The 15,083-nt window shown below is 36.9% G+C and overlaps 1 protein-coding gene across 1 annotated transcript in view; it reads left to right on the forward strand.

Annotated features, from left to right (window-relative positions):
* The window catches only part of LOC131069381 (DDT domain-containing protein DDR4), a 53,144-nt gene that overhangs the window by 10,793 nt on the left and 27,268 nt on the right, over positions 1–15,083 (forward strand). The window contains exons 8-9 of the mRNA XM_058004768.2: positions 85–177; positions 386–512. Of these exons, the coding sequence (XP_057860751.1) occupies positions 85–177; positions 386–512 (220 nt within the window). The remainder of the gene's footprint in view (positions 1–84; positions 178–385; positions 513–15,083) is intronic.

Genomic DNA, 15,083 nt, shown 5'->3' on the forward strand with positions numbered 1-15,083 from the left:
GTATTTACTGACATAACTCTAAATGCGAAGTGTCCACTTACAATATGTTTATGCTGACTGTGACTAGATCATGAGACTTTGCAGGTAAGTACTGTTTCAAGTGGGAATGAGGTTGAGAAGAGGCTTGCAAACAAACTTAAGAATGACATTCTTCCAGAGATTGAGAAGATTCAAAAGGTTTAGAAATTTTGGGTATATTAGAGATCACTGAGGAAATCATTAATATAAATGAAAACAGAGCTATTTATATTTTTAAGCCTTTTTCCATGAAAGATATACTTATAAGTGCCTATTATTTTCCCTATCCACAAATCATGAGTTTTTGAAAGTTAGATTTTATAACTCTGTAAGCTTGAAAGTTATTTTCTGGGATTTTGAATTGCAGAGAAAAGAACAAGCCTTACAGCGAAGAGAGCAAGCCTTGAGAAGAATGCAAAGGGATGATATGATTATGGATGGATCTTCCACAGGCCGCTGTCTTCGTGAACGTAAACCAGTTAATTACACATTTGGTATGCATTCTCTTTCTGATAACCTGAATATTCTGCATTATGACCAGCAGTCATGAGCTGTTGCCAGAGTTATGTGGCAAAGGTGCAATCACATTGTAGAGAACAGATGTATTACTTCACCTATGTCACGAGTAGCGAAATAGCTAATTATATTACCATCAGAAGACTTGGTGCTACCAGGACACATCATATAGACGTTGTACTCACATTCTATGTAAAGAAGATTCTTGAAACCCTCTACTTGAGGGGGATGGGCTTCATATGTGGACTCTGACTTATCTTTTAGCTCAGATTCCAGTTCTATGGGGAGTTTATTGCACAGTTGTATTCATTCCTTTTTTCATATCATTTTGGGAGGCATATAACAGCTGGATTGGAACCTTGGTTGTCATAATGAATTTATGAAACTGCACTGAACTTACTAGCAAACCTGGCTTGTTGATCACATTGTTTTCCTCATTCCTTTTTTTCTTGATGAAACTCAAAACTAGCCTTCTATACTGTACCAACATCATTGAGAGTAGAATTATCAATTATGTATAAATAATTAAACAACTTGTAACAAGCCAACTGCCTAGGGTTCCTTTCTGTTGACGTATGTATCTATGGAAGTATCCTTGGGCCGATTCCACCAAATGTGCAATTAGCCTTCGGCTTTGCACATTTGTGGTTGGCCGACTATTATGGATGTGCGACTTCATTTGTTTGTAAGTAAATATAATAATTAAGTTATTAAAGGTCACCGTATGGTTAATGAAAGGTGGCATTGGTTTGAAGGGAGCGGACCCTTGGTGAAGGGTCACCTCCGCTAGGATATAAAAGGAGATCGACTCTCCTCACTTTTCAATGAATACACACAGCAGATCGTACTCCTAAGGCAGATCGAATATCTCCATCAGCAGTTTGTATATACTCTACAGCAGTCCGTGGATCATCCTGAGATTATCGATTCATACACACAGCAGTCTGCACATTCAGATCAGACCATGTATTATCAAGTGTACTTATCTTGCTTCAAGGAGTGAAGCGATTCAGATTGTAGACACATCTTACTATTTGACATATATAATATAAGATACTTGTTGCTGGGTTTTTCTCCCTCATGTTGGAGGGTTTTCCCAGGGTATATGCTGTGCAAATTTGATTGAATTATCTTCTATCTGCTTTCTCCTAATCTGATCATAAAATTAACACTTTCCATGATATGCTAGGAGAGCTAAAATAATTAATTTGTTCCCAATTTCTAGAAAATATTCATCTTTCCTGTATCTAGCTATAAAGGAAAGTCTAAGACATGCTATATAGCAAATGTCATGCCCCTAGTAGATGGTAGGGGCGTGGTAGGACAACTATACACACTTGGGTCAAATCTCACAAAATTTGCAATTCTAATAAAAATGCTCGTGTGAGCTCTCAATACTTAACACAAATAAATGACTGGGTTGTACATGGGTTAATCCTACATTGGTGAGAATTGTGAGATAAGTTTGACTCATAAAGCGTGAAAAACTTCCAATATTTAACTTTAAAATGGCAAAATAGGCTTAAGGGTGAAACACTAAAATTGGAAGATATAAAGTCACCATACCTAACTCCAGAAGATTTCTAATAAATGCTTAGAGTTGCTTGTGTGCTAAGTGGGTTCTTTTACTTTGTAATTATTCCCCAAAATATGATGTAAAATGTTATTAGTGTATTGTCTACTTGTTGGTAAACGGATTTGCTGCTTTAAGAAACTTTCTTGAAAAACTCTGTTTTGCCCTGTAATTAGCAACAAAGCATTCACAACAGTTGAAGAATCACAAAAAAAGGAATGGTAATTCTTCTCTGCGTTTGAGAGGGGCAGCTCCTTCGTATAATGGGGGTATTTGGATTTTTCAAAAAATTTTAAAGAACGAACACTAAAGAAAGATTGAACGCCATATAAGGTATGAATCTAGATTAAAATAAATTCCATATAATCAAGTTTGAGATACCACAACTTGAAATAAACTTCTTCACATTCAATGTTAAAGGGAAAGCATTAGGTAATCATCAATTAAACATAAGAACATTGATAATAACCCATGAGAATAAGTTGAACACACATCCAAATTGATCTCTATTGCTTAATTTCTTGAATAATACTATCCAAGTCTCTCATACAAAGCTTGTGAAAAAGTGGAATCCCCCTCACATTGAATAATAATGAGGTATATATAGGTGAAGTGGTAACCACCTGAGGTAACTACCCTAACCACCTTTATAACTACTTTATAACGTCCTCAACTACTTGAAATAACTTCCTCAACTTTGGGAAAAATAACTACTTAGAATAACTACCCAAAATGAGAACTTAGGATAATTACCTCATATGAAAAGAGCCAAGATTATCTTTTATTACAATACAGAAATAGAGATGAGAGAAAGGAAACTCGATCATGAGAGTTATTTACAAAGAAAGACAAAAACATGATGCGAGTAACGCAACAAAAATGAAGACTATACAAAATGCAACTCTGCACTTATTCTAAGCTAACTCCTTGCGTTGCCGATGAGGCTGTCGCTTCTGTAGGCACATTATGTTGTCCAGGTCCTTTGTCTCTAAAGATTCTGAAAAGTCGGATGGCTGAAGTGACAGATTTTCCTTTGGGAATTAGGATGTTGGCTATCCTCATTTTCCATGTCTTCAAGTTTCTATGAATGCCACTTAGTTCTGTCACCATGCTGAGTATCTGAGACATAGAGATTCTCAAGGAAGAGTAAATATCAATCAATTTTTCCATGGTATTTTCATTGAAGTTTGTCCTATTAAAAAGCTGCTGATCTACCATGTTCTGGAAGCTATTCTGTAACACCTGCAAATCTTCCATCAATGTCACATCTGGGAAAAGAGCAGTGAGTTGTCCTTGGAGTTTGGTACACACTTGATCACATGAAAGCATGAGCTTTTCTAACTCTGATGAAACTTGATCTATGATCACTAGTTTCTAGTTAATGCTTTCTATCCATATTTCTAGATAATCTTTTTCATTATTAGGCAGGATTTTCTCAGTTGCAAGGGTGTCCATTCCAATTTCTATCATTTGTTTGAAATCATTCACAATTTCTTTCCAAGCTGTTTCCTCTTTCTTGACATTCGTCAAGTCTTTCTCAATAGTATTTTTCTTTATTAAGGCCTCATCATGGATAGATTTTGCTTGGAATAGGAAATCACATGCAAGAGTTTTGACCTTTTCTACCCAACCTTCAATTACCTTTCCATAGGCTTGGTACTTTTGAAGATTATCCGTAACATTCCTTTCAGTTACTCCTTCTGGTGTAAATATAATTGGCTGGCGATCTACACTTAGTGGCATAGTGGAGGTATCAACTACGGATCTCAAGTAAGAAGACAAAGTGTGCACTTGTTGTTTCAATTGATCCTTGGATTGCTTATCCTTTTCACTTCTCTCCACCATTCTGGCTGCCATCACATTAAAGTTCTGAATATCAGACTCATGAGAAGAAGGTCCCATATCAATCTTTGTCACAACAAAGTCCGCAGAGGTGGCCTCATTTGTATCTTTCTCAGATATGGGTTGAGCAATCTCTAAGCACATATTCCTTGAATTTGGATCAGTCTTTATTCTTGAGGATACTTAGAGTTTCTTCAGTTTTTCAGCTCTTCCAAAGAGATTAGATATGCTACTAAATTCAGGTACCACTAGCTTTTCTACCTTCCTCTTCTTCAATAGACTTTGTTCTAACCATGGGAAAGAAGAATTTTCTGTAGACTCTTGGATGATTTCTTGTCTTGCTACCATTATTGTTGTCACCTCTCTGATTTCTTCAAATTGATCGCTTGGATTGCTTGGAAATGATGAATCCATGACTAAAGTATTTTGTTGTGCTTCTTGTCGTAGGGATTCAATAGGAACTGAGGGAGATATGGAATGCATTCCATCATCAAATCTTGTGTCATCCAAAATTTCCACTGGAACTTGATCCTTTACTTGACTTGCAATAGAATTTTCTTCTATGTCTTTTGCTCTGGATTTCTTCCTCTTTTGTCGGGGTTCATCACCACATGTGTTTTGAAGATTGTTCCTCCTTGGAGGGTCTTCATCTCCATCACTTCCTTGAGTATTCTGGTAAGAAGGAGTATCCCTAGCTGGAGTATGGGAAGAATGCAGTGACGTAGAGCTCTCAAGCTGACTTCCTTTCCTTCTTGGAGTTTCCTTTGTTGGTCTGGTAGCAGTCATTTGAGTAATCTTCTTCTTAATCCAGGCTTCAGAATTCTTGATTACAAAACTTGTTCTTTCTTTGACATTTCTCATTTCTGGATCTGCCCAATTCAAATTGGGAAGTGGCTGGGACTGGACTTGCTCAAAATAGATAGGATCAATCAAATCAGATCCATCATCTTTAATGCCTTCTATGGTCCAATCCATCTTGAAATCATTCATTTGCTTCAAAGTCAACCTTGTCCAATCTCTTTTTCTAACCTTGAACTCATCTTCACAATCCTCCCAAAAGTCTTCAAGATTAGGAAAATGAAAATAGCCAGGACCTAACTTTAAGCTGTTCTTGACATAATCCTTACTATCAAAAAGAAATCTCATTTGATATGGATACAAGTTAACCTTGGATAAAGCTTTTTCTGTCTCATCTGCTCTTGAACTTGACTCACATCTATAGTGCCCGAGACAAATGGGAAAGGCTGCCCCTTTATTCTTTCTATCTCTACATTTCTTTTGAACTGAAACCAATTGCCGACAAAGCTCAACTAAAATGAGCTTATCATCAACATATCTGGGTAGCTTGTGTGGATAACCTTCAAATCCTCCTACTCGAAGATAGGTAAATCTCGGAAACTGGATGAAGAAACTTCCATGTTTCTTTATCAATTTAAGGGCTTCCTTTGATATTCTGGTGGCAATGTCTCCTTGTAATAACCTTACTGCCCACATTGTGAAAGCATCATTCACCTGCTTGAAATACACAAAGCTTTCCTCAAGTTGCAATTGCTTGTAATAATGGTAAACATGAGTTTCTTGATTTAGGACACCATTAGTACTTAACCCTGGCCATGACCTCAAATTAGCAATAGCATATATCAAGTAAGAGATCATATGGAAGCGTTGACTTGTTTTGAAGTGCACTAACTGGTCATGTATGCAGTTGCTGATGAGATGGCCCCAGTCAATGAATTGCTTACCGACAGAGATGACTGTTATGAAGAGGTACATCCACATTTCGAACTCAGTGGAATCAGGACTTCCTGTCACTCTATGGAATAAGATAATCAAGTAACAAATCTCTTTGATGAAAAGAGAACGATGGAGTGTTTTTGGAAGCTGAGACTGTCCTCCTCGTGGCGCAACCATCCATTCTTTAGCCAGATTGTTGAGGCATTTGCTTCTATTATCGCTGAAGTATTTGTAAGCTTTTTGCTTATCGATGTGAGTGAACTTTTCCTTATATGGCAAACGAAGAATAATAGCTATTGAAATTCCGTCAAGTTTGGCCCTTAAGGATCCGTCTGCAGTTCTTATCTCTCTCGCATCTGGATTATATCTTTTTGAGTAATGGGAAAACATGTTGCTTCAATCAAGCCGCTTCCTGCCACTCTACAAGATAATTTTGATATGTCACCTTCCATGAAGAACTTTTTGATCTCCTGCAAATTTATGTGCCCAATCTTGGTATCATGAACCTCTGGAATCATGGTGGTGATCATCGGGGCGTACTCATACTCTTGAGCCTTGTATTTCATGATGATGTGTTTTGCAGATTCTGATATTGAAAACTGTTTGTAATATGTGAGTGAATGCTTTAATAACTGGTTTGAACTTTGAATTTCAAATTTGTATTATCCTGCTTCAACCTTCTAGAGCATCCTCCTTTCAAGACTGCATAGACTCGCTTATCTTCCTACAGCTTGTCGACGTATCTTCTTTGTCAAACACATCAAGTGTTAAGTCTCTGCTCCTTATGTGTGGATATTTGAGGGACGTTGTCAAACAACTCACAGCTTCTTTTTTTTTAATACACCTCCACATTTTGCATATAAGTTTACTAAATCATTTCGACTCATAACATCTGATAAAAACATTTTGTGCATATCTTGCAATCACTGCGATATATGCATTTCGTTCGTTGAGATGACATCTCCTCAAGGCATGCTGTGGGAGCAAGGAGATTACTGGCAGAAAATCATGGAATTCGGTTGTAGGCTGGCGGAATACTTAGTTCATTTGCTTGAGTATTTCTAACGTCTTATGCAGAAACCCTGGAACTAGCAGGCGATCGTGCAACATACCCAACATCTTCAATACTTGCGAGTGGAGTTAGGGAGCACGATAGCATGCATATCTATCGGCATACCTGCGAGTGGAGTTAGGGAGCACAATAGCATGCATATCTATCAGCATGCAAAGCAAACGGTGAAGGTAGTTATAAAACCGATTTTGTTATCTTTCACAAGCCACGTGGTGTATTCAATCTGCCAGATGGACGTTCAAGGGGAAGGCGTTGTCTTTTGAAATACTCACATCTTGCCGATGAGAATAGAGAGGATGAAATGTTTGGTAACTTGTTAAAGTTGGCCAACTCATCGATGAAGAAGTTGTCAATATTTAAACCTTGCGTGATTATCTGAAGAAACATATCGGTCACTTATGTTATTCACCAACTTAGCGGTAACAATCAACTCACTTTTTGAACTTGGTGGATATGAGCGCTTTGATTATTCTACTAACCTGCCACTAATACTTGGTCAACTGCCAGCTTAGACCGTTGATGATCATGTTTTACTTTAAACTCTTTGAAAATGCCAATAGCAATCCAAGACAATACAATATTATCATTCATTTATTGGCAATTCGAGGGATCATTTAACTTAAAGTTTAGAAGTCAACATGTTACTTTGAATCATATCCTTTACTTTGAAAATGTTCATAGGATTGCAAATACAAATACAAAGAATTTCTCGATTTTCTCAAAAACATGATTTGTGACCCTTCACCATCATAGCGTGAAGTACAATTATGACTTTTAAAGCTTGGGCGAACTTTGGGAATTCACGTATATTCCCTTTTTTTTACGAATACATCCAAATATATGACGAACCATTCACGCTAAAGTGACCCGTTTTTACATGGAAACGAAGAAGAATTATAGTTGTCAAATTTACAATTAGGATCAACACTACTATAGGTCTGTTTGATGTGACTAAGCACACACAGGTCAGTATCCAAGAAAAAGACAAATTCTAATAAATGCTTAGAGTTGCTTGTGTGCTAAGTGGGTTCTTTTACTTTAATTATTCCCCAAAATATGATGAAAAATGTTATTAGTGTATTGTCTACTCCTATAGGTCAGTCTGATCACTGTGACTAAGCATGCACAGGTCAGTATCCAAGAAAAAGACAAATTCTAATAAATGCTCATGAAAGTCTTCAATACATAACCCAAATACATGATTGGGTTGTACTTGGATTAATTTTACATTGGGGAGAATTGTCAGATAAGGATGACTTACAAGGCATTACATGCTCTAGTAGCTTTTTTGATGGGGAAGAGGCTAGAGGGTGAAAAGTCCAAAAAGTCCAAAGTGGTGGATTAAAATTAACTGTTCATTCCTTTGCTAACAAATGCATCAAGGTGCTTGTTTGCTTAGTGAATTCGCTTGCCTTGTGTTTTTTCACCCAAAATATGAGGAAAAATATTGTTAGTGTAATGACTGCTCATGGATTTCATCTTGAGAATGCTAAACACAATCAACAAATCCACAGAAATTCAAATTCTAATAAAAAATGCTCGTGAAAGCCTTCAATAGATAAAAAAATATATGATTAGGTTAAACTGTTAATCATACATAGGTGAGAGATAGTAATAATTTATAAAGCATTACATGCTCCAAGAGTTTTATCTAAGCTGCTGAATTGGAGTCACGGATGGTATTGAGTATGTGGGGATGGTATGCTGGTAAAATAATTTTTTTGGGGGCCAGGTACTTTCTGGATATGTCTATTACCAAAAACATATCAAAGTCATAAATATGTCCATATACATATTTGCAGCCAAAAAAGGGAATACAATTCATAATATGGCATAGCATGGAAATGCTGAACTGTAATGTCCCCATTTTGAAATAGGTTTTAATAATAAATGCTAATAATAAAATTAAAATATAAAAGAATACAATTAAAATTAAAATTAAAACATAACAGAATGAAATTAAAATAATTAAAATTTAGTTAAGGTTAATGAATGGTCAAAAGGCACGAAGTGAAAAGATGTGACTCTTTCAAATATGAGGTATAAAAGGGAGGAGAGAACTTCATTTGGAGGGGGGGATTTTAATCCACAATCAGAAGTGCAAATCTGAATTAAATAATAAGACAGCAATTAGGAGACATGACCCTCTAAAGGAATATGTCTTTCCAAAGAGATGTCTCTCCTCAATGAGAGATGAAGGTATAAAGAGAGTAAGCAATTAAGATGAGGAGAGGGGAATAGAAATTCAGATTATCAGTTTAATATAGAAGGGTGCAGGCATCAATTAAGGAATGGAATGAAGAGAGGAAGAAAGAATGAAGCACAGGGATTAAGGAAGGGTTAATGGAAGAAGAAAGGAAGAGGCAGAATATAAGGAAGTGACTTTTAAGATCAGAAATGATGGAAGGTTGTGACCCTTCGAAAGGGTGGTAATTGTGAAAGGTTGTGACCCTTGCAAAGGGAAGGTGTGATGAAGGGGTGTGGCTTCTTCCTCACAATGGAAGATATAAAGGAAAGAAGGTCTCATTTGAGGAGAAGGAGAGAAAAATTGGGAAAGAATATATTATTCTAAAAGGTAGCAATGAAGGGTGGTGTCTTGATTCTAATGAAGGGTGTTGTCCCTTTCACCAATGAAGCATAGAGAGATCATTCCAATAATTCAATGATCACTTATCAATCATCATTCCAATCATTCAAATCAAGCGAACAATCAATCAGCAAATCATTCTATCAAATCAGACTTCATTACATTATCACTCAACAATACCTCAAATCATACAATCAAGGGAATTCTTTCAGTCAATCACTCATCAATCATTGGATTAGAAACAAAGACAGTAATAAAATAATAAGAAAATATCCAGATCAAACAGAAAAGAAGATTGCAAGAATACTGAACGCTGTAATAATCAAATCAGAATATTACTTGTGAATATCCTTATCCACTATGGTAATATAGAAATTGTTGTTTAGTTTAATATATATGAATTTATTACACATATCTGTTATATATTAATATGCATTAAAATATACGTTTAACACTACAACAGTCCGTTAAAGGGAAGGAAGGAAATCTGCAATTAAGGGAGAATGAACAGCTATTAGGGCACCGTATTACACTGTGAAAGGGAGAGAACGGCTGAGGGCACCTTATTGCAATTTTCCTTCCTGAGTTCCAACTCCTACATTGAGGGACTGTTGATGAACCCAACATTCTCCAGCCATGGAAGAATGGAGGGGGTTTGCATGGAGGGAGAAACGTCTGTCTTAAGGCACCCTACCATGCCCCCTTATTCCATATCTTGTATGACTGAGATCTCACATACAAATCAGACTCTAACTCAGAAGCAGGATTACAATTCAAGATCACATTATTTAAGGAAATATTTTACTTGGTAAGATGTAACCCTAACCCTAATTTGTTGCAATTGCGATTCTAGGGCAAATTAAGAAGGGGACATTACATAAACAAAATTACCATAAATATTTCAAAATTTGAACTATTGTACACTAATTTGATATCGATTCCTCAAGCTTGAATTTCATGATACAAATTTATTGTTTAAAATGAAAAAATCAATATTAAAATAATACAATCAGCAGTCAGTGTCATATGGGTCTTCATCAAGACCAACCTTATTATCATTGATGTTAGATAATGCATGAGATGCATGTATTATGCACACTTATGTTTTCTTACAAGGCAAAGGTAATAGCAATCAGCAATTTATATTTCCCACCACCTAAAATCCATATTTCTAATCACTTAAAATTGTTATATAAGAGTGAAACACTGAAAAGTAAACTCTAGGCATATTGTTTATTATTTAGACTTTTAGATAGTTTAAAAAAAGAACAAATAATGTGTTTAGAACCTCACTCCAGACACCATCAAGCTTCTTCTGATACTTGCCTCGCACATTGATTCTTTCCCTGAAGGCCTGTGAGGTTGGATATGTCTGCTCTTTGCATAAGAGTAGCAATCTGCTTAAATGCTAAACAAATACTTGAGAGGACAATCACCAGTTTGCTGTCTATATCACTGCTTTGTTCTAGTCTTTAGTGACCACTGCCCCTTTCTTCTTTGTCTTCTGCTGCTTATGGCCTTGTGTTTTGCTTTGCTTGAAAGCCACCAACTTCGTTTGAACAGAGAATTCTTCTTGTTTGCTGTCTCCTGACTTGTCAAACAAAATGCAAGTGGAAATGACTTTCATTTATGATTAGGGTTTAGGATGTGTTTTTTATGGCCAAAAATCAAATAAATTGCCCGGAAAATTTTGCCTGCTGTTGTAATTGCCCTGGAATTGTCCAGGAATCACCTTGACCAAGATGGAATAACCTGGGCATGCTCATGAGCAATTCCAAATGATTCCGTCTGGAAAAAGTGTGCCTTGGATGAATCCATAGGCAAATTGAACCCAATTCCGATTTTGAAATATATTGTACCTGGTTACTATCGTTTTTTGGCTGATTTAGTAACATAGGATTTTACTGATGCATAGAATTTTACTGCTGCGAAAGAGGCAACAGAGTGAAAAGTGAAAAGCTCACCACAAATTTACCTTCTCTCCCTTCTAACAAATGATTAGAGGTGCTAGTGTGCTACATGAGATCCTTGCTTTGTAATTATTACCAAAAATATGAGGAAAAATGTCATTAGTTTAAATGCTAGTCATGGATGTCATCTTAAGATGACTAAACAAATTTTGATCAAATGTTAAAGGCTTCAAAAATTGGTGCAAATACATGATTGCACTGTAGTTAGTCTCACATTGGGGAGAATTGTGAGATAAGGGTAATTTTCTAAGGAATTAGACAATGCATATGCCAAAGTGTTGCTAATGGGAAAAGAGGCTAGAGGGTGAAAAGCACAAATTGCCGAATCAAAAGCCACAGTTCCTCCCCACTTCTAACAAATGATCGAAGGTGCTCATTTGCTTACTAGGCTTCCTGTATAAGATAACACATGATTGCACTGTAGTTAGTCTCACATTGGAGAGAATTGAGAGATAAGGGTAATTTTCTAAGGAATTAGACAATGCATATGCCAAAGCGTTGCTAATGGTGCCGAATCAAAAGCCACAGTTCCTCCCCACTTCTAACAAATGATCAGAGGTGTTCATTTGCATACTAGGCTCCCTGTATAAGATAACACCATCTTGTATGTAGTGTAATGTCCTGTTTTAGACAATCGCTATTAAGAGACTATTACTTAATTTCTCAAAATTGTTATATCTGATTTACTGGTAATAACAAGCAGATTGTTGATCTTGATACCACTCAACGGTCATTTGTTGCCTTTCCTAATGATGACTTTATGCACTTGCAACTTAAATGGTGCTGTCTCTGATTTGTGATTGTTTTCCTTATGCACCCGATATTGTGCCTACAGCATTTTCTCACAGAGAGCGATCCAACTGGATGATAAATAAAGATATAAAACTCCACGATGTCTAAGAATGAGTAGGGGTTCCATATTAAATACCTCCTAATCCTAATCAGTTGCATCTCTTCAAATTGATAAGACACATCTCTTTCTCTCATTTTTCTTCATAACCAGGGTGGATTAGTTTATAATATTGATCATGTATCTTCATGCGTTAATGTAGATTTGTCCTTATTGTCTAATCGCTGTCATTAAATCATACATGTTTAACATGATTGCTGATTAGTATTTGTCTCTAAATTATGATCTAATTAGTCTATCTGAATAACCAATTTGGTTTTGGCATACCAAACTCCTTGTTCAATTAATCATTTTAGTTGGCATGACTAATCATTCATTAGATTTCCTTTGATTATCACTTCATACTTTAACAAGATGCTTTCTAGACTCATTAATGTCATTACTCTCCTTCAATGCATATGCCTGAGTCAACTGATTACCAACCCCAACGTGTATTTCAGTTGATATTATATTGGCTTGATATCTTGAGTTTATCACGTGCTGCCTTCCCTTGGGGATATCAAAGAGGACTTGCTCTTATCAGTGACAGACACCTATTACTCCTTATTCAAGTGCCTATCTTCTCTTTAACACTTTATAATTAATCGGTTGTTAATATTGATCCTCAATTTCCAGTCTTCAATTGGGATTGATCTTTCTATTCAGTGACAGTCTGTTGATACATTGACGCCATGTTATTCTTAATTGATGTCCACCCCTTTGATTAGAGACTGTAATGTCCCCTAATAGGAGGCTGCCAATTCTTATAACTTAATAACAGTTCTGATCTGATCTGATCAATGGTCCTGTCACTGGATGCTTTTGATTCCTTTCCTTTATATCTCTCATTATGGATGCCCTTTGGCAAGAAACACACCCTTTCACCATTAGCACCCTTTGAAAGAGTGCAACTCTTCATCACTTCTGCCCTTTGAGAGGGACACAACCTTTCACAATCAGATATGCACTTTTTATATAAATCAGATCTTCACTTCTGATTTCCCCAAATTATCCCCCTCAAATGAGGTTCTCTTCTCCCTTTTATATCTCATGTTTAAGGGAGTCACAACTTTCATTTCATGTCTTTTGACCATTCATTAACTTAATTATACTTGTATATTTTAATTTTAAATTTTATTATTGTTATTTACCATTAACTTGTATTTCAAAGTGGGACATTACATGTAGGCTCCCATAAGAGTTAGTGTTGGTATTGGATTGTCATTGATGTCAACATATTGCCTCGTTGATAGAAAAGATGAGTGTCATAGAGATGAAGTGCTGCTTAACAAAGATGATGCAGTCTAAAGTTGACAGAGTTGATGTATATGAGACCCGTGTATGTGTTTATGTCGAACAGTCGAAGAGCAGGCTGAACAATGCATGGAGTTTGCATTTGGACATAGAAGGCATTTGGCAAACAAGTCAGATCAAGCAGGGTCGAACAAAGAACAAAGAGAATTGAGCAGATAGATTGTGTGTAGGAGAAACAAACTATGTGCAATGGTTTTGACTATTTATCCCACATTGGTAGTATAACGGTGATATCGAGTATCTATATAGACTGATGAGTATTGGTTAAGTGTGCAATGACACACATGCTTTTTTGCCCTTAGCTTAGAGTGCGCGTAGAGGTGTTAAGAAGAGTTAGGTGCAAGATCGCAGCGGTCAGGGCAAATCATCAAGTGAAGGTTGCGATGTTGCGATGGAACCATGGGAGTTAACATGAAGTGTTAGGTGCAAGATCGCAGCGGTTAGGACAAACCACCGACTAAGGTTGCGATGCTGCGATGAATTGCTAGGCGCATAATCGCAGTGGTTTAGGCTGACCGCCATAGGAGGCTGCGATGTTGCGATCAACTGTAAATTGTCACAACAATAGTTGAGTCGCATCCTCACAGTTTGGAGGTAACAGTAGAGTGTTAGCCCGCAATGCAGCGAGAGACTACCACGTGTTGTGCTGGGGTCCACAGAGCTAGAGGGATAGAAGAGAGCACAATGTCGCATGAAGTGATGTCACCTGGAAAGGCTTGCGATGAAGCGATCAGCCGCTACATGTCCAAAGAAGTGAAGAAAGCGTTGGCTTGCAAGTTTTGATGATGTATGCTGATGTCATGTCGGGTTGTTGCGACCAATTGCCGCGTGTCCTTGACAATCTCCAATGTGACATAGATAAAGACCTAGGGAGATTGTGTTGATAGTAATGTGATGTGGCACGTGGAACTGCCACAGTGGCAATAACGACCAAATATTTTTGGTCAAATGATGAGGATCAATGGTCCAAATTTAAAGATTGAGAAGAACTTGTTTTGGTGTAATAACAGGGCGTTTTGGGAATTTGCACAAATTGACTTAAACAACTATATATTGAATGCAATTGGACAAGTACAAAATGGGGTAGATTCTCTATGTTGTGATGATAAGAACAAGAATGCAAACCGATTGAGTGAACGATCCTAATGTAGCATAGAAAGTTGTACAGATCATGGTGTATGATAACAATGCAAACTATTTCTATTTGATTTGTGATGAACTATGTTTTGGGCGGCTTTATGGAGGTGAAAATAGAGCTTACAAATAGGACAAAAATTGGCATAGTTTGTAGTGGCTGCTGGACTAAGAAGAGAGTGAGTTGCAGAGCTAAAAGAGTGAACCAAACATCTGAAGAGGCATAGTAGAACTACAAAGGTTCATATTTATTCATTGTATTACATCAAGATTGTAGTCTTGTATGTTAGTGTAGGGGTTGGTGCTCCTTTGGATTGGTGTCCATAAACTGTAGGGGTTGGTGCTCCCTTGGATTGTGTCCATAAACTGTAGGGGTTGGTGCTCCTTTGGATTGGTGTCCATAAAATTTGGGGGATCGGTGCTTCCTGAAGGTT

This window comes from Cryptomeria japonica, chromosome 10 (assembly GCF_030272615.1).
Source record: "Cryptomeria japonica chromosome 10, Sugi_1.0, whole genome shotgun sequence".
NCBI classification, from domain to species: domain Eukaryota; kingdom Viridiplantae; phylum Streptophyta; class Pinopsida; order Cupressales; family Cupressaceae; genus Cryptomeria; species Cryptomeria japonica.